This window comes from Manis javanica, chromosome 13 (assembly GCF_040802235.1).
Source record: "Manis javanica isolate MJ-LG chromosome 13, MJ_LKY, whole genome shotgun sequence".
NCBI classification, from domain to species: Eukaryota; Metazoa; Chordata; class Mammalia; order Pholidota; family Manidae; genus Manis; species Manis javanica.
Genome location: NC_133168.1, coordinates 100,811,496 through 100,834,175, shown reverse-complemented (window position 1 = coordinate 100,834,175; position 22,680 = coordinate 100,811,496). Strand labels below are relative to the sequence as shown.

General features: G+C 61.0%; 1 protein-coding gene across 4 annotated transcripts; it reads left to right on the top strand.

The window, feature by feature from the left end:
* The first annotated feature begins 581 nt into the window (after positions 1–581).
* PALM (paralemmin) lies at positions 582–22,596 on the top strand. 4 transcript variants are annotated; one of them, XM_037018095.2, is made up of 9 exons: positions 582–785; positions 10,457–10,508; positions 10,730–10,810; positions 10,937–11,067; positions 12,481–12,643; positions 14,129–14,150; positions 15,089–15,148; positions 17,386–17,517; positions 20,725–22,596. In XM_037018095.2, the coding sequence occupies exons 1-9, from the start codon at positions 781–783 to the stop codon at positions 21,252–21,254; spliced, it is 1,176 nt and encodes a 391-aa protein (XP_036873990.2). In that variant the 5' UTR covers positions 582–780; the 3' UTR covers positions 21,255–22,596. The 4 variants fall into 4 exon arrangements, with proteins under 4 accessions (XP_036873990.2, XP_036873989.2, XP_036873991.2 ...); XM_037018094.2 differs by lacking the exon at positions 582–785 and adding an exon at positions 1,388–1,446; XM_037018096.2 differs by lacking the exons at positions 582–785; positions 17,386–17,517 and adding an exon at positions 1,388–1,446.
* Positions 22,597–22,680: the final 84 nt, after the last annotated feature.

Below are 22,680 nucleotides of genomic sequence, written 5' to 3'. Positions count from 1 at the left end.
CCAGATCTGGGGTCCGGTTCGGCCTCACGCCTGTCCTCCACACCTGGCAGCTGAAGAGGCCTTCACAAAAACGAGTGTTGGTCCCTCTGCCGCTCTGAGCTCTGCAGTGGCCCCCCCAGGGCCCTCAGGGCAACGGCGGGGCGCTCCCTGCCCGCTCGGGCCACCCGGGTCTGCAGGTGTGCGGCGCGGGCTGTGCACCCAGCTCCGCGGGACCAGCCGCGGGCACAGCAAGCGCCGGGCAGCATCAGCGGCGGCCGCGGGGCTGTTACTGCTCCCCAGACAGGCCCGGCTCGGGCCGGCGCTCTGGGCCCCGCACCCCGGGGGGCTCCCCTCCACGTAGTCCCGCGACCGGCCCCTCCCGGACCCCCTCCCCGCGGTCCCACCCGTCCTTCGCCCGGGCTGCCCGTCCCCGTGCGCCCTCGCTCTGGACCAGGAGCCGCGGCGGGCGGGACCCCGCGCACCCCCGCCTCCGGGGCGCGCCCTCCGGGCCCGGGCGGCGGGGCGCGCGCGCTGCCGGGCACCCGCGGCGGCGGCCGGCAGGAGGCGCACGCGGGGCGGCGGCGCGGGGCGGGGACGCGAGCGAGGAGCGCGGTGGCGGCGGCGGAGACGCGCGCGCCCAACCCACCCCCCGCGCCGCCGCCGCCCGGACAATAAACAGCAGAGCGCGGGGCGATGCCCGAGCCGGTGCCGCCGCCCGCGCGGCCTTAGCTGCAGGGCCCCGCCGTCCCCGCCGCCCGCGTCCGCCCAGCACCGCCGCCCCGCCCGGATCTCGGCGGGGACATGGAGTGAGTGGGCGCGCGGGGGCCGCGGGGGCCGCGGGAGGGGGGTGCATTCCCCACGCGGGGCGTCGCCGTGGCCGCGCGGAGAGGCAGGGGGCGACGGGCTTCCTGGACCCCAGCCCAGCCGCCGAGGGATCGGGCCGGGCCGCCCCCGCCCTGCGGCCTCCCGCCTGCCCGACCCCGGCGGCCCACGGCTCACGGGGACTCGGAGGCGGCGGCGGGGGGCGGCCCGTGTCTCCGCCCGCGCCCCCCTGGGCTTAGCCACGGCCCTCGGCCACCTGTGGCGCCCCCAGCCTGCGCCCGGGGGTGACGGAGCGGCCCCTCCCCGTTGCACCGGACCGGCCCTTAGCTCGGCCGCCACCCGCACCCTCAGCTCGCTGCTCGCTGCGCCCTGGACGCGCGCCGGCCAGGCCAGCCCTGCCTCCGCCCGGCCGCCCTCCCCAAGTCCCCAAGTGCTGCCCTGGGCCCCTGCTAAGGCCGGAGGTACTGCCCGAGGGAGGGGGGCTTCATTCAGGGCTTCCGGGTCTGGAAGGTGTGTGAGACGGGGGGTCCAGGTGCTTTCATCAAGGGGAGCTTGGTTCTGACCCCTTCCCAGGGAACGTGTCCCTACAATGAGGCCCTGAATGGTGGACGCAGGAGTCCTCTCGCCGGGGTGCAAATGGGTTTGGTGAGTGGGTCTGGGTGGGGTTAATGAGGAGCAGGGGAGGGTTCTTGCCGAAACAGGTGCCGCCGGGTGAGCGTGCATACACACGGTCATGTCAGACACCAAGGCCTCTCTTCCTGGAGCCAGAGTATCCCCACGCCCCCACTCCCACAGGTGGGCGCTGGGAGACGTGTTTACCTGGGCTGGGGGCTGGGAAGTGGGTGTCTAGGGTCCCGGCAGCCGGCCCACCTGGGCTGGGGCCAGCAGCTGCCCCAAGTTGGGCCCAGTCCCCATCCATGCCAGAGGCTGGGACACGGAGGTCCAGCCAGCCCACCGTGCCGGCTCCCCTTCCCCTGGGTGTGTTTTCCGAGCTGACAACTTTCCCCCAGGGATTCACCCGTGACCCACCACGCCCTCCCAGGAAGGCGACACCCGATGTCCTCTGCTTTTGAAAGCCCAAACAAAGGCCCAGCCCGCTCCCCCACCCAGCCCCGGGAGCCCAGCCAGGGGCTCAGGGGAGCCAGATCCTGGACGTGTCTGCGCTTCATTCCCCGTTTGTTTATCTGCTCTGGTCCCTGGGCCCAGGGGGCCTCTGGGCCTCCTGACAGCAGGCCCTGGACAGGGTGTGGCATGGGAGGGGGCTGCTTGGGGGGAGTGGGTTGAAAATCAAGGAGAATGCCCACCCACCCAGAGCAGAGGAGTGAGGGGGTGTTCTGGCTGGGTCCCATTGTTTCCTTTCGTGCCACCTCTTTCATTCTCAGTGGTGATTCTGAGGCCCAGAGAGGGGCAGCCACTGCCCCAGGGTCACACAGCACAAGGAAGGCCCCTGGGTGCTCATTGCAGCCCCCTCCCCCGGGGCTTCTTGCTCATGGGTAACTTATGGTGCCAAGGACCCCTCTTAGGTGATCACTGGCCTCTCTGGATGCAGATGCCAGGCAGGACTCGGTGTTCACCAACCTGCTAGCCAAGAGAGAAAGTCTATGTTCTGGTGCTTGGGTGGACGATGGGTGGTGGGGAGAGGCCCCCATCTGGCGCAGCCCCTTGTTCATCCTCCTCTTCCAAGAGGGCAGGAGCAGGCTCCAGGCACGGAGACAACAGATGCTAGAACGGAACTGCTCACCTCCTTCCGTGTCCATGGATTTTTGCCATCAGGCTCATGGAAGATGGTCGTGGCTTATGGTGGTGCTGGAAAGTTTCTTTTAAAAATACATTTGAGAATTTGTCACAATTTTGTTAATGTAAGGGTTAAAGTAATTTTTGTGAATTTAAGAATATAAGGATTTAGCGAAAACTGGCCAGTAACTCACTCCCTGGGGGCGAGGGGGTCTGATGCTACAGAGTTGGGACAAGGATGGGGGATGGCACAATGACAAGACACTCCTGGGAAGGGTGGGGGTGGGGCACACCCCTCTGGAGCCGGGTGGGTGTGAATCCAGCTCTGGGGGGATTTGCTGTGTGACCCTGGGTGAGGCGCTGCCCCTCTGGGAACCTCAGAGTCTGGCTAGTAAAATGAGGGTATTTTAGCTTGGAACAGCCATTCTGAGATGCCCAAACCCCTGCCCTGGGTGAGAGCAATGTTGGGACCTGGGGGTGGTAGGAGAGCAGAGCTGGGTCAGGCAGGACTTACCCGTATCCCTTCCCGGTCCTCAGGCCTGGACATTTTCAAGGAGAAAGTCTGAACTGGGTGCAACTAGGGTTTTAACGCCTCTTTCACACTTGCTAATCTCCCTTTATAATGAAAGGCAGAGTCAGTTAAGAGGCGACAGTATCTAGTGATAATTGAATTTAATAACATGCTTTTATTTTCATTGTATCTATTTTTTTCAAATGTTTTTACTCTGATGTTTGTGGCAGTGGTTCCTGGTTCTCTCATTGGTAAAAATACAATATTTTCTTCTAAAACAAAGGGGTTTGATTGAAACAGTGAGTGGATTTGAAGGGAAGACCATCCTGGAGGCGCAGCAAGAGTGCAGGAAGGGGTCTGAGCAGAGCAGACCGCCCGATCTGTTTACTGAACAATCACTCAGTGAGCCGTTGCTCAGTACCTGGCCCTATTCTGAGCGTTTTGTCTGCCTGAACTCACTGGATCCTTACAGCAGCCCTGGGAGGTGGGGAAACTGAGGCTCAGAGATGTGACATGACACACCTGAGGCCACACAGGTGGGATTCACTCCTGGGTGACTCTCTTAGCTGCTGGGTCAGGGGTGAGAGGGGATCTTTGTACCTTCCTGTGTCCCACCGGCTAGATCTGGGGTCCTCCAAATTCTGACATCAGCTTTGAGAATCTCATGACATCAGCTTTTCTCTCTGGTTGATCTACTGGACCACATAGATGGTGGCCTGGCTGTGGTTGGGTGCCTGGGGCACATGCCCTGCATCTTCCCCCTGGGACCCCCTTTGTGACTGCTGATTTGGGAGTGGAGCACAGAGAGGGGAAGTCCCGACTCCCCATGAGACACTAAGCATGTTACTCAACTACGCTGGGCCTCACTTTTCACATCTGGTGAATAGGGATGTGAGCCTACCCAGCTGCACTGGGGTGGGAGGATGGGTGCTGTATGGTGTATGGACTTGGACCCTGTATCACCCACAGCCCCATGGTGAGACCCATCCTCAAGGGTGTCAGAATTTGGTTCTGGAAAGTGGGTTGATGTTCTTTGAAAAAAATCACATCATCCTTTTCCAAGCCTGGGACTATTTCCTTGCATCCTTTCTCCACCCAGGAAGCCTGGCATCTGTCCATTTAACAAATGCTCTCTGCTGACCATCCTAGCCCAGTGCAGAATGAAAAGGGTCTGGGGAAGCCCATGGAGGGTCTTTGAGGTGTGGGAAAGGTATCCTGGTGCTTTTCTGTGAAAGATATTTAAGGGCTTAACCAGGCAGGCAGAAGGTGCACCTGGTGGGGAAACTGGCCCATGCAAAGGCCTGGAGGGGAGAGCATTGGGAGAAGGGAGCACTCTTTTGGGTCCTGCCGGGTTTGGGGTGCTCAGCTGGGGAGCCATGGGGAGCTGTGATGGTGTCTGAGCAGATGAGGAGCAGCTCAGGGCTCAGCCTGGACAGGGGCTGTGGAGGCAGCTTGAAGAGAGGAGCCGGGGGTGAGCTGGTGGGCAGGACCCGGTGTCTGGGTGAGCTTCAGAACTTTGTGGTGATCCGAGCTGCCCACAGGGGCAGAAGGCCCAGTCCTTGGATGCGCCAGGAGGCTAGGAGGAGCCCTGGTCATTCTGCTAAAGGGTCTCTGTGCCACATGGGATGGCTGAGTGGAGGTCTTGGTGTCTGAGGAGCTAGGGTGTCTGTCTGGCCAAGGGTCTCAAGCAGGAATTCAGGGAATCAGAGCCCATGGTCAGGGGTGGGCTGGGGATCAGAAGGAGGGTCCCCAGCCAGGCCTGTGGAAGGCCAGTGAGGGCAGGCTGGATGGACCAAAGGAGAGTGGTAGGGTGGGCTCAGTGAGGGCAGGTGCTTGGTGGTGGGCTTCTGGGAACGCCTGTCATGGAGCAAGAAGAATTCCTGGCTGGTTTGTGTGCAAATTCTTCTGACCACAGACAGCCCCAGGGCAGGGCCAGCAGAATCTTCCAATGCCCCATGGGGTGGGCAGGCCCCCAGCTCTGGCTCCAGCTTGGCCCTTATGATTTCTGCCATATGTATGTATATACTTGTTTTTATTAGCTTTATTAAGATAAGTTGCACACCACACAATCCACCCATTTAAAGTGCACAATTCAGTAGGTTTCAGGACATTCACAGAATTGTACAACCATTACCTCTAGTTTCAGAACATGTCCCCAAAAGAAAACCCATCCCCATAAGCAGTCACCCCCACCCTCTCCCCAGCCCCTGATAACCACAAACCCACAGTCTGTCCGTGGCTTCGCCTATGGTGGATGTGTCCCAGACGTGGGGTCACATGCCGCATGGGCCTTGTGTGTCTGGCGAACACTGAGCGCCGTGTGTTCAGGGTCTGTCCATGTGAAGCGCGTGGCAGGGCTCCACTCCTTTTCTGTGGCTGAGTTATGCTCTGTGTGTGGGTGGACACATGTGTGTGTCCAGTCATCCGCTGGTGGCCTTTGGGTTGTTGCATACAGTACACTAATTTGTACAGACACGTCTGATGTCGTTGTGGGTGGTCCCTGGCCGTCTGTGGGATGTGAGGAGCCCCAGATCCTATTGCAAATAAGTGTAAGATATGACATGAGATTCTTAAAAAAAAAAAAAAGGCAGTGGTCACAGGGCTGGTGGTCCACAGGGGTGGCAAGAGTGTAACAAGAGGCGGGGACCCTTGTTTGGGGCCTCCTCTCAAAATGGAAAGGGTGCTGTGTGTTGATGAATGCTGGGGACTGGAGCAGAACTTAACTGGGGAGGCCAGAGGCGGCCTCAATGGGGAGGCTACATCCGAGGAAAGGCCCGAGGGAGTTAGGTCATGGGGGCCCTGCTGCGGGGGTGCACTAGGTGGGGCCACAGCCAGTGCAGAGGCCCTGGGGTGGGGTGGAGGCGTGCCTGGCATGTGTGTGGCTAGAGCGGAATAAGGGGGGGATCACGGGTCTTGTGGGCTGGTCTCTGCAGCCGGATTTGCCTGGAGACCCCGGCTCACCTGAAGCTGGAGAAGGTCCCAGCCCAGTGTCCCTATCCACAGAGCAATGCTCTTCCTAAGGGCCTGGGGCAGGGTCCGGCTCTTCCCCCTCCCCAGCCCAGGTTAATAGGCTCACTGCCCTGGGTCTGTGGCCTGCTCTGATGTGACTCCACCATGGGGGTGATGCCTCTCTGCCTTGAGCCTTTTAGAAGGAGCATGCATGCCTCATGGGTGATGGTAGTGGTCCTGGCGGCCACCCATGCTGAGTGCAAAGGGGCTGGGAGGAACAGAATTCCTTCCTGATATGGGGAGGAGACCCAGGAAGGCTTCCTGGAAGAGGTGGCTGTGCTTTGAGCTGAACTTGGAGGTAGAGGAGAGAAGGGAGAAGGCAGGGAGCCTCTGAAGGGTGAGGGGCTTAGCGGCTGAGGTGGGTTTGGAGAGAGGAAGGTAGTGGGGTTTAGAGAGACAGAGGCTGCGCCTGGAACCACCGCTGGAATCGCCGCTCCTCCATCCCCCACCCGGTGGGGGGAAGGGGCCACGGGGCTCCCTCTTCCACCGCACCTCCCAGCCCCGTGACTGTCCCCCAGCCCCATGGCCAAGGCCGTTGTCAGCCGTTTCCTTTCAATTAGCACTGGAATGTTCCGGGCTCTGGGCTGTGCGCCTGCCTGGGCCGGGACCCCTCATTCCGGCTGGAGCTGCCCGGGGCGGGCGGCCCTGGAAGGACAAGGGCCACGCCCCCACCCGCCTCGCGCCTCCCACCTGCCCGTCCTGCCCCCTGGGTGACCTTGGGTCTGTTGCGTAACCTCTCTGGGCCTCTGAAAAAGAAACGCCCGACGAAGCTGAAGCCTCCGCGGGGCTCGTGGGGTTTGGGCCTCATTAGCTCATTCCTGGATTCGGATTATCTCACGCCTCGCAGCCGACGCCCTCGCCGAGTCCCGAGCGCCTACATTTCCAATCGAGCCTAGAATTTGCTCCAAGCGCCGTAAAAATAATCGCGCAGGGATGGGAGTCTGAGCTGAGGGTGGGCGTCGGGGGGGAGGGCGCGCGCCCCCACGAGCAGCTGCGGGCTGTGGCGCGGTGCCCAAGAGGAGCCGGTGGACGCTCAGAGACGCGAGCGACTTGCCTCGGGTCACACAGCCCGCGGGCGGCGGCTGCCAGCGCCGGAACCCTCCCGGGGCGTTTTAGCCAAAACCCAGCCTTCTCTGCCCAGCACGTAAGATCTTTTGTGATCTGGCCTTTGCACCCCTTACGGAGCAGCAGGGGGCGTCTCAGCCCCCGCACCGCCCCTCGCCGGACCTCGGGGAGACGCTGCGCCCCGCGCGCTCCCGAGGGCTCCCGCCTGGGTCCCGGTCCCGGTCCCAGGCCCATTCATTCAGTCTGTTCGTTTCATCCGCCCAGGAAACAGGCGCCGCCACCCCCCGCCCCGCAGCACGGTCAGGACGGTGACGGTGGGCGAATGTCGTGCACAGAACCACCCACTGCAGCCTCAGTTTCCCCTCTTGTCAAGTGGGGCTGAGACCCGCGGCGGAAGGCGGTGAGCCCAGGAACGTTGTTAGGGTCCTACTGTCGTACTTTGTTTTTCGGATGCATGACGCAGAGCAGTCTCGGCTTGACGTTGGCCACCTGGCGCCAGGGGCGAGGCCAGACCCTCCCTGACAGAAGCCCCTCCCCTGGTCTGGTGCCCCTGAACCCAGAACGGAGGAGCCACCCCAGCATTAGGGGTGGGGAAGACCCCGTTCTCCCTTGAAGCCCCGCTCCCTGGGCAGCCCCGGAGGCTCGGGGTGGGAAGCCACTCACCCCGCCGAGCGCCTGGCCGGGGGCGGAGATGCTCCGCGCCGGCCCCACCCCCGCGAGCTGGGCCTCTGCGTTGTCATGGGGATGGCGCGGTTGCCAGGACGACCGCCTCCCGCGGGCCCCGCCATCCATCACCCTCGCTGCGGCGCCCGGGACAGGGCGGGGCGGCTCCGGCGCCCCCAAGCCTGGAGAACAGAGCAGGAGAGGAGCGCGCAGCGAGCGCCCCTTGGGCTGTGGGGTGGAGAGGGGACTGTCGGGGGCCAGGGAGGTGATGGGGACCTGGACGGGGAGGGATGGGAATTCTCCTGGGCGGTGCCTCCCTTCACTATGCCTGTCTGACCTTCCCCTGCCCTGCCTCTGGCGGCAGGGACAGGCTGCCCAAGAGAGGACACAGCCTGCCTTGTTGTCTCCGGCCTGGCAGGCTGGCCACACAGCTGTCCCTGCGTCCGGCCTGAATGGCAAACTGCTGGCCGGGTGGAGTCCCGGCAATAGGCAGCTGGTGCCTCTGCCCCACGTGGATCTGTGTGCACTGGGGTCTCATCTGCCATGTGCCCCTCCCCTCCTTCCTGGGTATGTCCCTGGAGGCCACATTCGAGCTGTGAAAAGGGACGGCCTGCTGTGTGGCCGGGGAGTTGTGGTTGCAATCCAGCTCTGCCACTTCCTAGCTGTGTGACTTTGGGCAAGTGATTTGCCCTCTCTGGGCTTTGGTGTCCTGCTATGGGAAGAGCATACCAGGCAGAGGGAAGAGGTGTGCAAAGGCCCAGAGGGAGAAATGAGCTTGGTGCTGTCAAGGTGCAGCCAGAAGGTCTTGGTGGCCAAAACAGAGTGAGTGAGAGGCGGTGGGGCCAGGGAGATCTAAGACTGGTTCTGCTGCCTGTTTTGAGAACTGCCTCTGGCTGTGGGGTGGAGAGGGGACTGTCAGGGGCCAGGGAGGTGACAGGTGATGGTAGAGGCCTGGGCTGGGCAGATGGGAGGGTGTGGGGTTTGCAAGAAGTGAGGGTCCATGCCACAGGGAGCACAGAGGCATGGGGTAGACCCAGAAATCTGGCTGATCAGGTCCTTCAGGAAGGGCCTCCTGGCCAGATAGCTGGATCAAGCCTTTCCTGAACTCCACCCTGCTGAAGTCAACCTCCCTGAGGAAGGAAAGAGGGAAGCTTCAGGGTGTGGCTGCTGCCGTGGAGCTTCTGGGAGTCATGGGGGGGGGTGCAGGTGCCGCCCACCAGGAAGGGAAGAGCTGGGTGGGGTCACCTGGCTGGGGCGTGGGAGCCGGATGACTTCTCAGGCCTGTGCAAGGCCAGGAAACTGAACCTGAGTGGGGCGGGCAGCTGGGGCACTGAGGCCCCGAGATAGATCTGCAGCGGGAGCAGCTGCTGGGTGGGGAACGCAGCACACTGCACGACTTTGGGCCTCGGTTTCCCTTCTGAGCTTGGTGGAAGGTTTAGAGCTGGGATGTCCAGTCCACCCATTTGTGCAGATGGAGAACTGAGGCCCAGAAAGGGCAAAGGGTTCTTTGGAGGCACAGGGTGGCTCCAGGGCCCTGATTCAGGGCCACAGGGTGTTGGTGTTGGGGGTGGCCGCAGAACCAAATAATGGTATGTAATTTCAATCCCGGTGAAGATAAGGGGTTTGGGCAGACAGGGGTGGGGCAGACTGGGTCTCCCAAAGTCACCCTGGGATCATCTTGGATTTGGGACAGAGAATCAGAAGGACCCTCTGCATTGTCACATTATTATTCAGCCCCTTGTAGGCTAAGGCTTCAAGGGTTGAGCATTTTACTCCGCACCTACTGTGCGCAGCTTCCTGGGACCCAGCAAGACCACGGAAGGGAGGGTTCAGGTTTTGAAAGCTCTTCCCTTGCCTGCTGGGTGTGGAGGGGTGCAGAGCAGAGGGAGGGCAAGGATGATAGCCTGGGTGTCTTCCTGTTCGCCCCCACGGAAGGCCTGTAACCCGACAGCACAAAGCTCTGTCCCTCCAAGTGTGTCTGACGGCGCTGACATATCAGGCCTCTACTGCAGACCATTTAAGGCTAAAACCACGCTGGGGGGCTCTCAAAAAACACTAGCTGGTGAGAAAGGGATGCTGGGTTCAATTCCAGCTTTGCTACTGTGCTGTGTGTCCTCGGGAGGCTCCCAGCAACTTTCTGGGCTCCTGGGAAACTCCAGGGGAGGCCACTGTGAGAGGAACTAGAAGTCTCAGGAGAGCATCAGTGACTTTGCCAAGACCAAGGTTTGGGAGGTGGGGCTGGTGCCCCTTGTAGGGCTGGAGAATAGGTGCTTGGGAGGGTGAGGAGGGGGCTTGCCTGGTCCGAAGCAACACACCTCTTCCCAAAGCACTCTTCTCCAGCCTTTGATTGCTGGTGAACTCCTATGCATCCTTCACGGCCCAGCCTCAATGCCCTCTCCTCCCCAAACCCTTCCTGGGTCTCCAGGCAGGGCCTCACCCATTCTGTCCTTTGGCCCTGCCTGAGCAGGTGGCAGGTTTGTTAAGAGAATGAAGGAGGTAATAAGGCTGGATGGCAAGGACAGCACCACCTCTGGGCAGGTGGGGAAGGGCCCCACTTTATAGAAGGTAATGTTGGTGAAGCAAAATTGCCTGCTGTGGTCACCCAGCCGGAGGACACAGGATCTGCTGAAAGCAGGGGGTGGACCCCCAGCTTGACTGTGTGCACCCCCCCAGGGTCCTGGTGGCAGAGACCACGTCCCAGCAGGAGCGGCTCCAGGTCATTGCAGTGAGTGCCTCCCTGCCCCTCTGTGGTGTGCCAGTGGGAGGGGACCGGGTGGGGGGTGGGATGGGGAGGGCGGGGGACAGGCTGGGGGGATGGGGGGCAGGTGGGGGCAGGTGGGGGTCTAACGGTGCCCTCGCAAGGAAGCGGGACCCACGTGGCCCAGTGGGGAGGGTCTGGTGACACCTCTGGCCTGGGGCCTGGTCCTGACCTGCCATTGCCCGCAGGAGAAGCGGAGGAGGCAGGCGGAGATGGAAAGCAAGCGCCGCCAGCTAGAGGACGAGCGGAGGCTGCTGCAGCACCTGAAGGTAGTGGGCGGGCATGGCCGCCTCACCGGGTGGCCCACGGGGAGGGCCCTGCGGGAGGGCGGGCCAAGCTGACCCTGACCCTGACCCCAACCCCAAGGACTTTGACCTCCATCCCTGACTCCCCAGTCCAAGGCGCTGCGGGAGCGCTGGCTGTTGGAGGGGACTCCATCCTCGGCCTCGGAGGGGGACGGGGACATGCGGAGGCAGATGCGAGAGGACGAACAGAAGGCCCGGGTCCTGGAGGAGTCCATCTCCAGGTGGGTGGTGCGGCTTGGGCATCTCTGCGTGCGGCAGGAATGAGCCTGGTTTGCGCCCAGGTGGGGCCGCAGGTAGGCGTGTGTGGCCACCCTTTGCTGTGGGCTGCCCCTTGCGGCCCCTTCCTTCTCCTGATGTCTAGCAGGGCAGGTGCGTGAGGGGTGCGGGGTCAGGGCGGATTCCTGAGTCTCTGAGGCCTCCCTGGGGGCCTTCTGGCGCCGGCCCAGCTGGCGAGCTGTGCCCCTGGGTCCTAAGGGAGGCCACAGAGGCCTGCAGCTGGGCCTGCAGGAAGCCTGGGGGAGGGGGCCTGCAGGGAAAGTGACCATCCCTCTCCACCTCCTGGGTTGGGACAAAAGGCCTGAAGTTTCCGGGCAGGCAGGAGGCCCAGGCTCAGCTCCAGGGCGGCAGGGTCAGGCCGGAGGGAAGTGACGGCCAAAATTCCAAATGTCCCCTTGGCCAAGGAAGCCCCAAGAGGTGGGGGGACTGAGGCAGGCCCGTCGTGGGGGCCTCGGGGTTCCTGCCCTGATGTGTTTTACTTTGGAAGAAAGGGGGAAAAGGGTCAGCTGAGGGGGGTTCCCCTGGGCCTCAGTTTCCCCACCTGTGAACTGTGTGCCTGGCCAGAGTTAGGGGCTCAGGCAGAGAGACACAGCTGGGAATGACCAACAGAGGGTCAAGGGCCCTCAGGACAGAGTCGGTGGGAATTACTGGCTCCTGGGGGCTAGACAAGATGGGCTTTTTTGCATCCCACTCTGCTGGGTGCAGTCCTGGGGCAGTGGGGGTAGAGGCGGCCAAGCTCAATTACCTGAATGGGGCGGGGCCTTGCTGGAGCACTGCTGTATGTCCGGCATTCTTCCAGTGCTTTTGGGGGCCTTGGCTTTCTCCTTCCCAGGGCAACCCACTGCATTTTGCCTGCTCGGTGCACCTACCTGGACACCTCTTCCAGGAAGCCCTCCAGGCTTGACTCCCCCAGGCTGTCAACACATCCCCTGTCTGTCCCAAGCCTTCCCTTGGTACTCAGTCAGGCAGGTGATGGTGTGCATGAGATTTAAAATCCGGTTCTGTTTTCACTGGGTTTGTGTGTCCTGTTATCTGCTAATGCTTGGAAAGTGACACAGGTTTTCCAGTTTCCCCAGAGAGATAAAACTTCCTGTAAAAGTAAACATATGTGAGTGGAACATAGGGCTGGAAGTAAACAGAGATGTAAGCAGCAAGCGGTGCAGGGATCTGGCAGGCAGGGCTGTGCTGCTTGCTGGCTGTGCATTCGCTGCTCTGTGCTGCAGTTTCCCCTATCGCGAGAGGGCATGAGGAGAAACACCTCCAAGGTGTTAGGAACGCCAGAACCAGCAGCCGAGCCTGGGTGGGGCTGGGCGTGCAGAAGCGCCCACACGTGGCTGTCACCCCCTGCCCCCACCCAGGCTGGAGAAGGAGATTGAGGTTCTGGAGAACGCAGACGCACTCCCGACCACCTCCAAGGAGGACACAGCGGCCCCGAGCCCAGCCCGCACCCCAGCCCACACCCCGACCCCGAGCCCTGCCAAGGAGGACGAGAAGGCAGCGGTGCTGCCGAGTTCTCAGCAGGTAAGGAGGCACCGACTTTCCTAGGGAGCCCTTCACATCCATGGCCTGCTGGTGGGGGAGCAGATTTTACAGCCAGGGCTTGCATTTGAATCCCCGCCTGCCACGTCCCAGCCTGTGACCTGGTACACGTTACTCCGCCTCTCTGGGCCTCCGTTTCTCTTCCGTAAGAGCACCCACAGGCTGAGGGTGACAAGAGGGTCACGCCACTCAGCAGAGAGCAAGTGCTGCACACGAGAGCTGACACATAGCGTCTGTATTATTACTTTTACTGGGTACTTTATGGGTGTCACATCTGCCATTCTCCCCCATTTGGTGGAAGACACAAATGGAGGCCCAGAGAGGCTGAGACACTGGCTCAAGAACACAGCTGAGGAGCGGTCTTTATAGGACTTAGCCATTGATTTTAGGGTCTGATGTCTGAACCGTGATCGCTGCAGTATGTCACAGCAGATTCGGGCATCTCCAACCGCCATTGTCTTTGGGGCTCATAGCTCCTCTCCCAAGTGCATGCTAGTTTCCCCAACCCCAGATGAGTTACAGCTGGGCATCTCACACTGGGGCAGGCACATGGGGCACTACCAGCATTTGGAAGGCCAAATCTTCACTGTGCGTCCAGATCCTTCCTCAACGGCTCCTCTGATGTTGTCAGTCTGGAGCCCAGCAGACCTGCCCTTGCGGCTTGCCATGGCCTTGTTTTGTGCAGAGAGGGAGGGTGCAGGCCAAGGCCCTGGCCTCATGGAGTCATGTTGGGTAGGCAGGCAACCACAAACAGCGAGATGGTGGGGCACACGATGGGAAAGCCCAGGGCACCACAGAGTCCCCAAGGGAACATCTGATTCATGGGTGGGCTGGGCGGGTTTCCTGGAGGAGATAGGTTTTGAGGGTTGAGTAGGAGTTCTCCAGGCATGGACCCAGGATGAGAGGAGGCTCCCACTAAGGGTGACTGAGTATGGACTGTGTGCTGGCGCAGTCCCTGCCCTCATGGTGTCCACATCCTGACTGGGTAAATAATGCAGGAAGTTGAAGGACCATGGTGTGATGGGGGGCACCTTTGGATTGGGTGTCAGGGAGATGAGCGAGGAGCCAGCCAAGTGGACGTCTGGGGCCTTCCAGGTGGAGGGACACTGCACACAAAGGCTCTGGGACAAGAGTTTGTTCAAGGAACACTAAGGAGTCCAGGAGGCAAGCCAGCAATGGGGAGGGAGGAGAAGCCTGTGGGCAGGGGTCTGCTGACACGGACCCTGGGGGGCATCAGCAAGGGTCCAACTTTGTTCCGGGAGCACTGGCATTGGGGAGCCCAGGAACCCTTCTGAGCAGGGCAGGGCCATTATCTGGGTGTCAGGCATGGGTCCAAAAGGGACAGCACTTGAGGTGGGGGAGCCAGGTGCTGAGCTGGACCCTCTCCTGACCAGCCCACGGGTGGGGTTGCTGGTCAGTGGGAGGGGGGGCACTGGCACCCCTGACCCATCTCGTTCTTTCTTTCAGACCCTGGTGGGCACGCCCAAAGGTAGGCTTCTGGAGGGACAGAGGGGCCTGGGCGTGCTCTGGTGATAGGAGTGGGGATGGCGGTGTTGGGGGGGTGGGATGCTGGAACGTAGCAGCTATTGGTGATAAACAGCAGTGACAGCAGCAATGACTCGTTCTGGTTACTCATCTCAGGCCTGGCCCCTCATCCTCATGTCTCTTAATTTCCACAACATCCCTGGGGTGGAGGTAGTGCCATGCCCCTGCTCGCAGATGAGCCAACAGCTTCGCAGGGCTGTGTCTGGCTGAGCTGGGAGCCTGGTCCTGAGGCTTTGTCTTGAACCCCGTCCTTTGGGGGGAGAGGGTGCCAGGCCTTGGCCACCCAGCTTTTGTTTGCAAATATTTCACAAATGTATGTGACATTTAAATATGTACGTTTGACTATAAATGGAATAGTTTATTCATTATTTTAAGGGATTAAGGGTTTTAAGTTATTTAATATAAATTATGTTTTAAAAACATTCATCTAACCTGTCTAGTTCCATATCTAAGGCACAGAGAGAGAGCCACCGGCTGGGATTGGAGGTGGTGCCTGGAAGTGTCTTTGGCCTGATTTGTTGTGTTAATTATTCATAAGGAGAGTGTCTCCCTGTCTTACTGTGAAATTAAAAATTAATAATTAAAAAAAATCCATGTCAGTCTCTCAGGGATCTTTTGAAAAACATTTGGGCTAAGAGATGGGAATGGGCTGTGGGGCTGGTGTGTGTTTTTTGGAGGGAGAGGGATTCCGTGTGTGTTTGGAGGTTCTGGGTACACATACATGTGTTGGAAGGGTATGGTGCATGTGTGTGTTTGGGTAAGGTCCAGGTATGTGTATGAGTGTTGGGGGGTGCCCAGCGAACTGGGAAGGTGTCTGGGCATATGGGAGAGCTGTATGACCTTCTCTCCTCTGACCCCCACCTCTCCACCCCTCACCCACAGAGAAACGAGTGTCCAGCACCCCACTGAGGACCGTCGAAGGCTCCACTGTGATGAAGGCAGGTGGGTCGGTCCCCGCATCCAGCTGCTATCCTGGGCCACGTCTGCCCTGGAGGGCCTGGTGGGTGGGGGTGACATGGCTTTGGGGGGCAGCTGATGGAGGCCGTGGCTCTGAGCCTGGGTGGGGCCTGGGTGCCCCCTCTGCTTTGCACCTCCATCACACGCGGCCCAGCTTCCTGGAAGCTCGGCGCCCTCGCATGGCGGCTCCAACCCGACATCCCACGGCTCCCATGCCCTTCGCCTGGCGGCTCTCCTGGGGCCCAGTCGGGGGGGGGGCACACGTGCTCACACACACCTGCCTGCGCCCCCTGGGAGGCCTTCTTCCTCCCTGTCCCCCAGAGCCATCGTGGGCATTTCTGTGCTTCTAGGAAGCAGGAGGGGCAGAGCAAGGCTGACGGGGCTCCTTTGGGGGCAGCGGGATTGTAGGGGGCCTGGCGGCGTGACAGCTGACGTTACTGCAGCCGCTGCGGCTGGAGCGAGCTGGGGAGGCCGGAAGCCAGGAGGCAGTGAGGACCCCCTGGGGGCCACGGGCTAGGCTGTGAGCACATTGGGAAGGGAGACGGCAGCGAGAGGCCCTTCGGGGTCAGGCAGGAGGCAGAGGTGGGGGTTTACTTCTCCCTGGGGTCCCCACGCCTGTTAGGCCCTCCCCAGCCAGCGCAGAGGCCAGATGACTCTCTTGTTCCCTTGCGCGGTGCACGACCCGCCCAATTGTGTCTGGAGGTGGGGTGTTAGGCTGTGTACTGACATGGAATTAAATAACATTCGTTCGTTAATTGGACAAGCGCTTATTGAGCACCTGGGGTGTGCCAGGCATGAGGGTCGCAGCCTGGGGGGGCCAACGTGCTGATGGGGTGGCCCCTATGCAATTAACTTCAGAAGACAAGGTGGCGCGTGGGGAGCTGGGCGGGGGCGATTCTAATCCGAGGACTTGGGGACCCCAAGGATTCTAATATGATTCTAATCCGAGGACTTGGGGAGCCCAAGGACCCAACTACAGGTGTTGGGGGAGGGCCCCCCGGGGAGGGGCACGGCAGCGCCAAGGCCCGGGGGCAGCACCGGCCTGGTTCGGGAGGGGCAGCCAGGGGCTGATGGGGTGGGACGAGCTCGGTGAGAGGAGCCGACGGGGCGCGGGAGCAGGTCGTGGGCCTTGACCCCCGGGACGCGGGGCCGGAGGCCGCGGGCGCAGCAGGGACTTGGGCCCGGGGCTCACACGCGCTCTCTGGCGGCCGCGGGGAGGACGGACGTGGGCGGTGCCGGGAAACACACGCGGAGGGGCCGCTGGTTCAGGGGGGTCAGTGCGGGGTGGAGGCGGAGGGGGGCGGGGAGACGGGGATGGAGAGGAGTGGGCAGGGGTCGGGTTAGAGGGTGGGGACCCTGGCCCAGGAGGGTCAGTGGGGGCTGGGGGTGGGGAGAGGGTGGAGGCGGGAGATGGGGAGGGCGGTGGGGGGCAGGAGGGAGAGTCAGGGCCCAGGGAAGGGGACAGGGGGAGGGCGGTGGGGTGAATGTCCGTCCCGCCCAGGGGCGCAGTTGGGGAGAAGCGGGCAGCTACTGGTGTTCTGAAGGCGAGGCCCCCCAGGACTTTCAGATGGACAGACAGGGGGCGGAAGACAGAGAAAATCGACTCTGTCCCTGTGAGAAATGGGAAAACAAGGGGAGGCGGGTGCAGGGGGCAGACTGGGGGGGTCTCAGACATGCTGCTTTGGGGGCCTCGGAGGGACCCCAGGGGGAGCAGGGGTGGGATACAGGACTTCAGGGAGAGGTCTCTGTGGTCTCCCTGCAGGGTTTTGTGGGAATGAGGTCTAAAGGGCAGGGCAAGATGCTGGGAGACATCCGTTCATTTCAAGAGGGAAAATTCTTCAGTCCTGTTGAGGCAGGGGAGGTTAAGTTCACAGTCCACGAAGAGGCGTGGAGCACAGACTCCAGGGCCCAGGGGCCAGGGGTCAGGGACCCTGCGGGGAGAAAGCCTGCTGCCAAGTGGTCACACCGCGGTGACTGTGGGCAAGGCTGGGCCGGTGACTGCTGCCCTGAGGGGGCCGGACGTCCTGAGCTTCGCAGATGGGGCGGGATGGCCAGCAGGGAGTCCAGGGCTGAGCACAGAGCCGCAGAGGGCCGCTGGGTGGGGGCCGCGGCCAGGGACCCCCGCTGCTTGGCTCTTGCTGCCGGCTCCCCATCCCTGGCTTGGCTGCCGCCTGGGGCACGTGGGCAGGCGGTCGTGGTGTAACGCGCGCCTCTCGTGCCAGCCATGTATTCGGTCGAGATCACGGTGGAGAAGGACAAGGTGACCGGGGAGACCCGGGTGCTGGCCAGCACCACCTCACTGCCCCGGGGGCCGCTCCCCCAGGGCATCAAGGTCTACGAGGACGAGACCAAAGGTACGCGACCCCCGCCCCGACCCTGCCTGGCCCCCTTCCCAGGCCTGAGCCAGATCAGACAACCTGATTGGACACGACGCTGTCCTGTTTGGGTCCCGGGGCTCGTGCCCTGCTGCCCGCTGCTGGCTCCCAAGCCCTTCAGTCCGGAACCTGCAGCCCACCCTTCGTCCACTCCAGGCACCTGCCCTGGAGCCTGGCTGAGCACCAGGTGCCAGGCTGGTCTCTGGGAGTCCCATGTGGGACTCTGCTCTGTCCGGGGCAGCTCACGAATGATGTAAATAAGACGGTGTGACACAGGGGACAAAATCCCCAGAGACACAGAGGGGGCTGCAGGAGGGTCTAACAGGGTGGACACGGGGCCAGGGGAGGCTCCCCAGGAGGCCAGCAGGAGTTCTTGGAGGCTCAGCAGTGGGAAAACGGTGCACCGGCAGAAGCCACCGTACATGCAAAGGCCCTGAGGCAGGAAGGAGTTTGCTGGAGCTGGTGGGCTGATGTGGAATGAAGGGGACTCCGGGTGAGGCCTTGTTGGGGTGAGCAGGGGCATGGTGCTGAGATCCCATTTGGCTTTTAGGGTTCCCTGTGGTGCTGGGAGGGGAACAGGGTGGGGGAGATTACTGGGAGGGGGACAGCCTCTCCTCTCCTCTCCTCCCTCCCTCCCTCTCTCTCTCTCAATATGATTCACATACCATAAAATTCACTCTCTTTTTTTAACTAAAGGAGAACTTTCAAATAAACTGTGCCATCCATCAGTATTTAGACTGTTTCATAAACATTTTGGATTTAACCTTGTGTTTTCTGTCAGCATGGCCCACAGGATCGCGTGCATATACTCTGGGCAGAGGACATTCTAGGCATTATTTGCTATGATGATGCAAAAAGGAAACAGCACTTTAGTAAACAAGGTATCTTTTAAGAAGGCGTTAAAAAAGTATATTCGCCTATTAGTGGGTCCGAAAATGCTGCCCCTGCAAGAAATGGTGTTGGGGGTGAAAGGATCCAGAACACCCACACAATTCAGGGTATAGTTCAGGGGGTTTTGGTACATCCGCCATGGTGTATATACCATGCCTTTTCTGTTGCTGGAACATTTTCTTCCCTAAATAGAGACCCTGGTGACTCCACACCTCCTGTCCAGCCCGACACCCACAAGCCCACTTTTTGTGGATTCGCCTGTTGTGGACATTTCACAAAAATGGGGTCGCACACTGTGTGGCCTTGTGTGTCTGGCATCTCACTGAGCACCGTGTGGTCAGGGCCTGTCCACGCGTAGCGCATGTTAGGGCATCACTCCTTTTTGCGGCTGCATGGTGTTCTCGTGTATCTAGTCGGCAGTTGACGGACCATTTGGTTTTGTGCTGGTGAACAAGGTTTTGTCTGGGCGTATGTTTTCATTTCTTTTAAGTGATACCCAGGAGGGTCACATGGGGACCCTGTGTCTAACTTTTTGAGGACCCGCTGGGGTGTTTTCTACATCGGCTGCCCCGTTTCACATCCCACTGCAGTGCATGGGGACTCAATTGTTCCATGTCTTCAACAAAACTTGTAATGGTCCTTTTATTTGGTGGTATTGTTATTATAGCCATCCTAGTGGGTGTGAAATGCTATCTCACTGTGGTTTTGACTCCCAAAGTTTCACATTCTTAGAGGTTGTTCAGGCTTCTGAGGCATCGAGGATGCTGTCCAGGGGGGCCCTGTTGCAGCCCAGCTCTGCCTAGGTTTGGGGGGATAGACCCAGTTGGAATCCCGGCCCCAGGTTCCAACTGCATGGCCCTGGGCAAGTCCCAGCTGCCTAGTCTCCGGGACAAGAATGACCTCATGGGTCCAAGGGGCAGAGGAGATGCCTGTGTTCACGGAAACTCCTCACCTTGGCCTCTCAGCGCAGCCTGGCCCAGCCCTGGGGATCCAGGACCTGTCCAACTGGACTCCGGTTGCTTAGCAATGGGAAGGTGATCCATTTCCATGGCAGCCAAGGGCTCCGATTCCTATCTTGGGGCAGTGGACAATGGGGAATACTTGGCTGGATTCTGTGTGACTTGGGTGCACCACCCCCAATCCCAAGTCTCCAGCCCAAGGCCTTGAAGTATGGACTCTACTCCCCAGGGTTTTGGAAACTGAAAGTGGAGAGGATTTTTTTCTTCTGGTGAGGAGCCAGGATCTGGAGCCCCGACCCTTGGCCCAGGAGGAGGATGTCCCTAGGGTGCCTGGTGTGTCCCCTTCCCGTCCCCCAGCAGCCAGGCATGTGTGTTTCTAGGAGTTTGCTGGGATGGACTCCAGCCTTTAGAGACTGCGACCAGCTCAGAAAATGACAGATCAGAGAGACACAGATCAGATAAGGGAAGTCGGCTGGATTTGGAAAATCGATTTAACCAGATTGCTTGCACATATAAACCTCTGCCCGATGGAGAATGCACATTCTTTTCAAACACAGGTCGAGCAGTTTCAGAAACTGACCGTGCCCTGGGCTGCAGAGGCAGTTGTCAGGACTGTCGTAAAGCTTATCTCTCACTCTGTGTTCCTGAGCCACTGTCCGCTACTCCCCCAAATCTAGAGACATCCTTGTAAGTAAGTGTTGGCTTTGAGGCAGGCAATCAGTCAAAATGGATATTATGAACTATTTACCCTTGACACAGAATGACATAATCTGATCCAGGGGATGCAGCCAAAGCAGGACTCAGAGGAAAATGCAGAGCCTTCAGGGCATTTCTAATAAAATAGGAAACACTGGGTGAATGGACTAAATGTTAATTCAAGATCAACCACATAAACCCAAGGGAGAAGGAAATCAGGGCCTCTGCAACTCCTCACGTAAGGGAAACACTCTTGGGCTGGAAGAGAGAGCACAGCCCAGCCCTGGCTGGCTGTGTGACGTTGGGCTAGTTACGTCCCTACTCTGAACTCCGTCATCTTTGCAATGGAGATAAACACACCTAGCAGGGAATATGGAAATGCTGCAGCATGCAAGACAATAAGATCCCGATTCGATTCATTCCAGTCTTTCTCGGTTCCTAACAAGCACTTCTGTGCTTATGCATTTTCCTCTGAACACCTATTTGGCTGTGTCCACAGATCCCAAAACAGAGCTTCAGTTGGTTCTCAATGGGCATTTAGGGTTATGATTTCCTTTGTAGCCCAGAGTGGGGCTCACAGCCTTGCCAGACCTTCCCTCTTTTCTGGGAACCAGCTCATTCTCTCTGTTTCCCCCACCAGTGGTCCACGCCGTGGATGGCACAATGGAGAACGGGATCCAACCCCTGAGCTCCTCCGAGGTGGACGAACTCATCCACAAGGCAGACGAGGTCACGCTGAGCGAGGCGGGGTCCGCGGCCAGGGCAGCGGAGACCCGGGGGGCGCCTGAGGAGGCCGTGCGGACCACTCCTTCCAGGCGGGAGATCACGGGAGTGCAGGCACAGCCGGGTGAGGCCACGTCGGGCCCGCCGGGCATCCAGCCCGGCCAGGAGCCCCCGGTCACCATGATCTTCATGGGCTACCAGAACGTGGAGGATGAGGCTGAGAGCCAGAAGGTGCTGGGGCTGCAGGACACCATCACGGCGGAGCTGCTGGTCATCGAGGACGTGGCTGAGCCCAAGGAGCCGGCCCCGCCCAACGGCAATGCAGCGGAGCCCCCCGCCACGGTGGGCTCCAGGGAAGAGAACCAGGTGGGGCCCGAGGTTTCCTCCAGCGACCCCCAGGACCTCGATGTGAAGAAACAGCGCTGTAAATGCTGCTCGATCATGTGAGGCGCCCGGTCCCCCAGACCCCGGCCCTGCCCTCCGTACCAGACACCCACCAGCCCGGCCCCCTGGCGCCTGCCCACCCTCCACCCACCATCACAGGCCCCAGGACACGTCATGTTACCACATGGTCACTGAGAGGAGAGGGACAGGGGTCCCCCCCACCCACCACCGCCCTGACACACCCCGAGTGTGGGCCTATGCCTGGTCGGAGACAGACATGCCCAGACCCACTCTTCCCGAATGAGGGACACCCCCCACCGTGTCCCAGCAGTTCCGCAGATGTGGCTGCAGCCCACAGTGGCCCTGGCTGGGGTGGCCGGGGTGCACATAGCCTCAGGCCGGCCCGCCACCCCCTGTGCCTTCCTGCCGCCTCCAATGAGGCCCCTGAGGGGACAGCCTGCCATCCCCTCTGGAGAGGGGTCCCGGGAGCCAGGGGGGTCCCTGGCGCCTGCTTGGCCCTCGCTTGGCCCCCAAAGGTGAGGCTCCCCATCGAGGCGGCTGGTGTGAGGCCGTGCCTCTCTGGGGGGCCCTGGCCACAGACTAGGCTCCGGGTCTGTGAGTGGAGCGCAGCCCCCCTGGACACCCCACGCCTGACGTGTCCCTGCCCCTATGCTCTCCTGGGGCATGGCTGGTGGGTGAGGGAGCCTGGGGAGGGGAAGCCCAGGGGGCGTGGCCCCCACTCGGCCTAGGTTGGTGGTCCTTTGCTGTCTCCTGGGCGGGGCGGGCTGGGGGTCTTTGAGTCGCTCCTGCCCAAGGCAGGGCCTCGGGGGCCGCTTCTGGTCCCGACTCCCGCCCCTCTGGCCCCCCTTCCTCCTGGTGCTAATTTGGGGACCCTGGGGGCTGCCCCCGGCCCCTTCTTCAGCCTGCTTGGACCAGGGTCCTGGGTGTCCCCACCGTACCCCAGGGATCAGACCATTGTGCTGGGCGGGGCACACCCCGGGAAGTGGGGGGCACACAGCCCACGGCCAGGAGCTTTCCTTGGGCTGCAGCAGGAGAACCCCTCCCACTTTCCGCCCAGCCCATCGTGAGCCTGCCCCGCCATGAGGGTGAGGGCTGAGGGGCCCCTCCTGGGGGCGGCTGACGCCCAGTGTGCCGAGGGGCATCTGTGTGCACCCCTCGCACCCTCTCATGGGTGGGCTGTGGGCCGCCGGGCCGCCTCTCGGCCCCTTCCCTGGGGCTCGGCCCTGTCCCCTGGCGGGAGGAGAGGCCCCCTCTGAGGTGACCCTGGCTGTGGGAACCCCTCCCTCCTCGCTGCAGTGCCCCTGTGCCCCCCTGCTTTCTATGTGACGAGGCCCACGTTCCTGACCTTTCCAGAGAAGCGAATAAACAGTGCGAGCAGCCTGGAGCCTGGAGTTCTTGCATTTCACCTGGGCGGGGAGGGCGCGTCCAGGCCCAGGGGTGGGGCCCGCCAGAGCTGCCGAGTTATAAA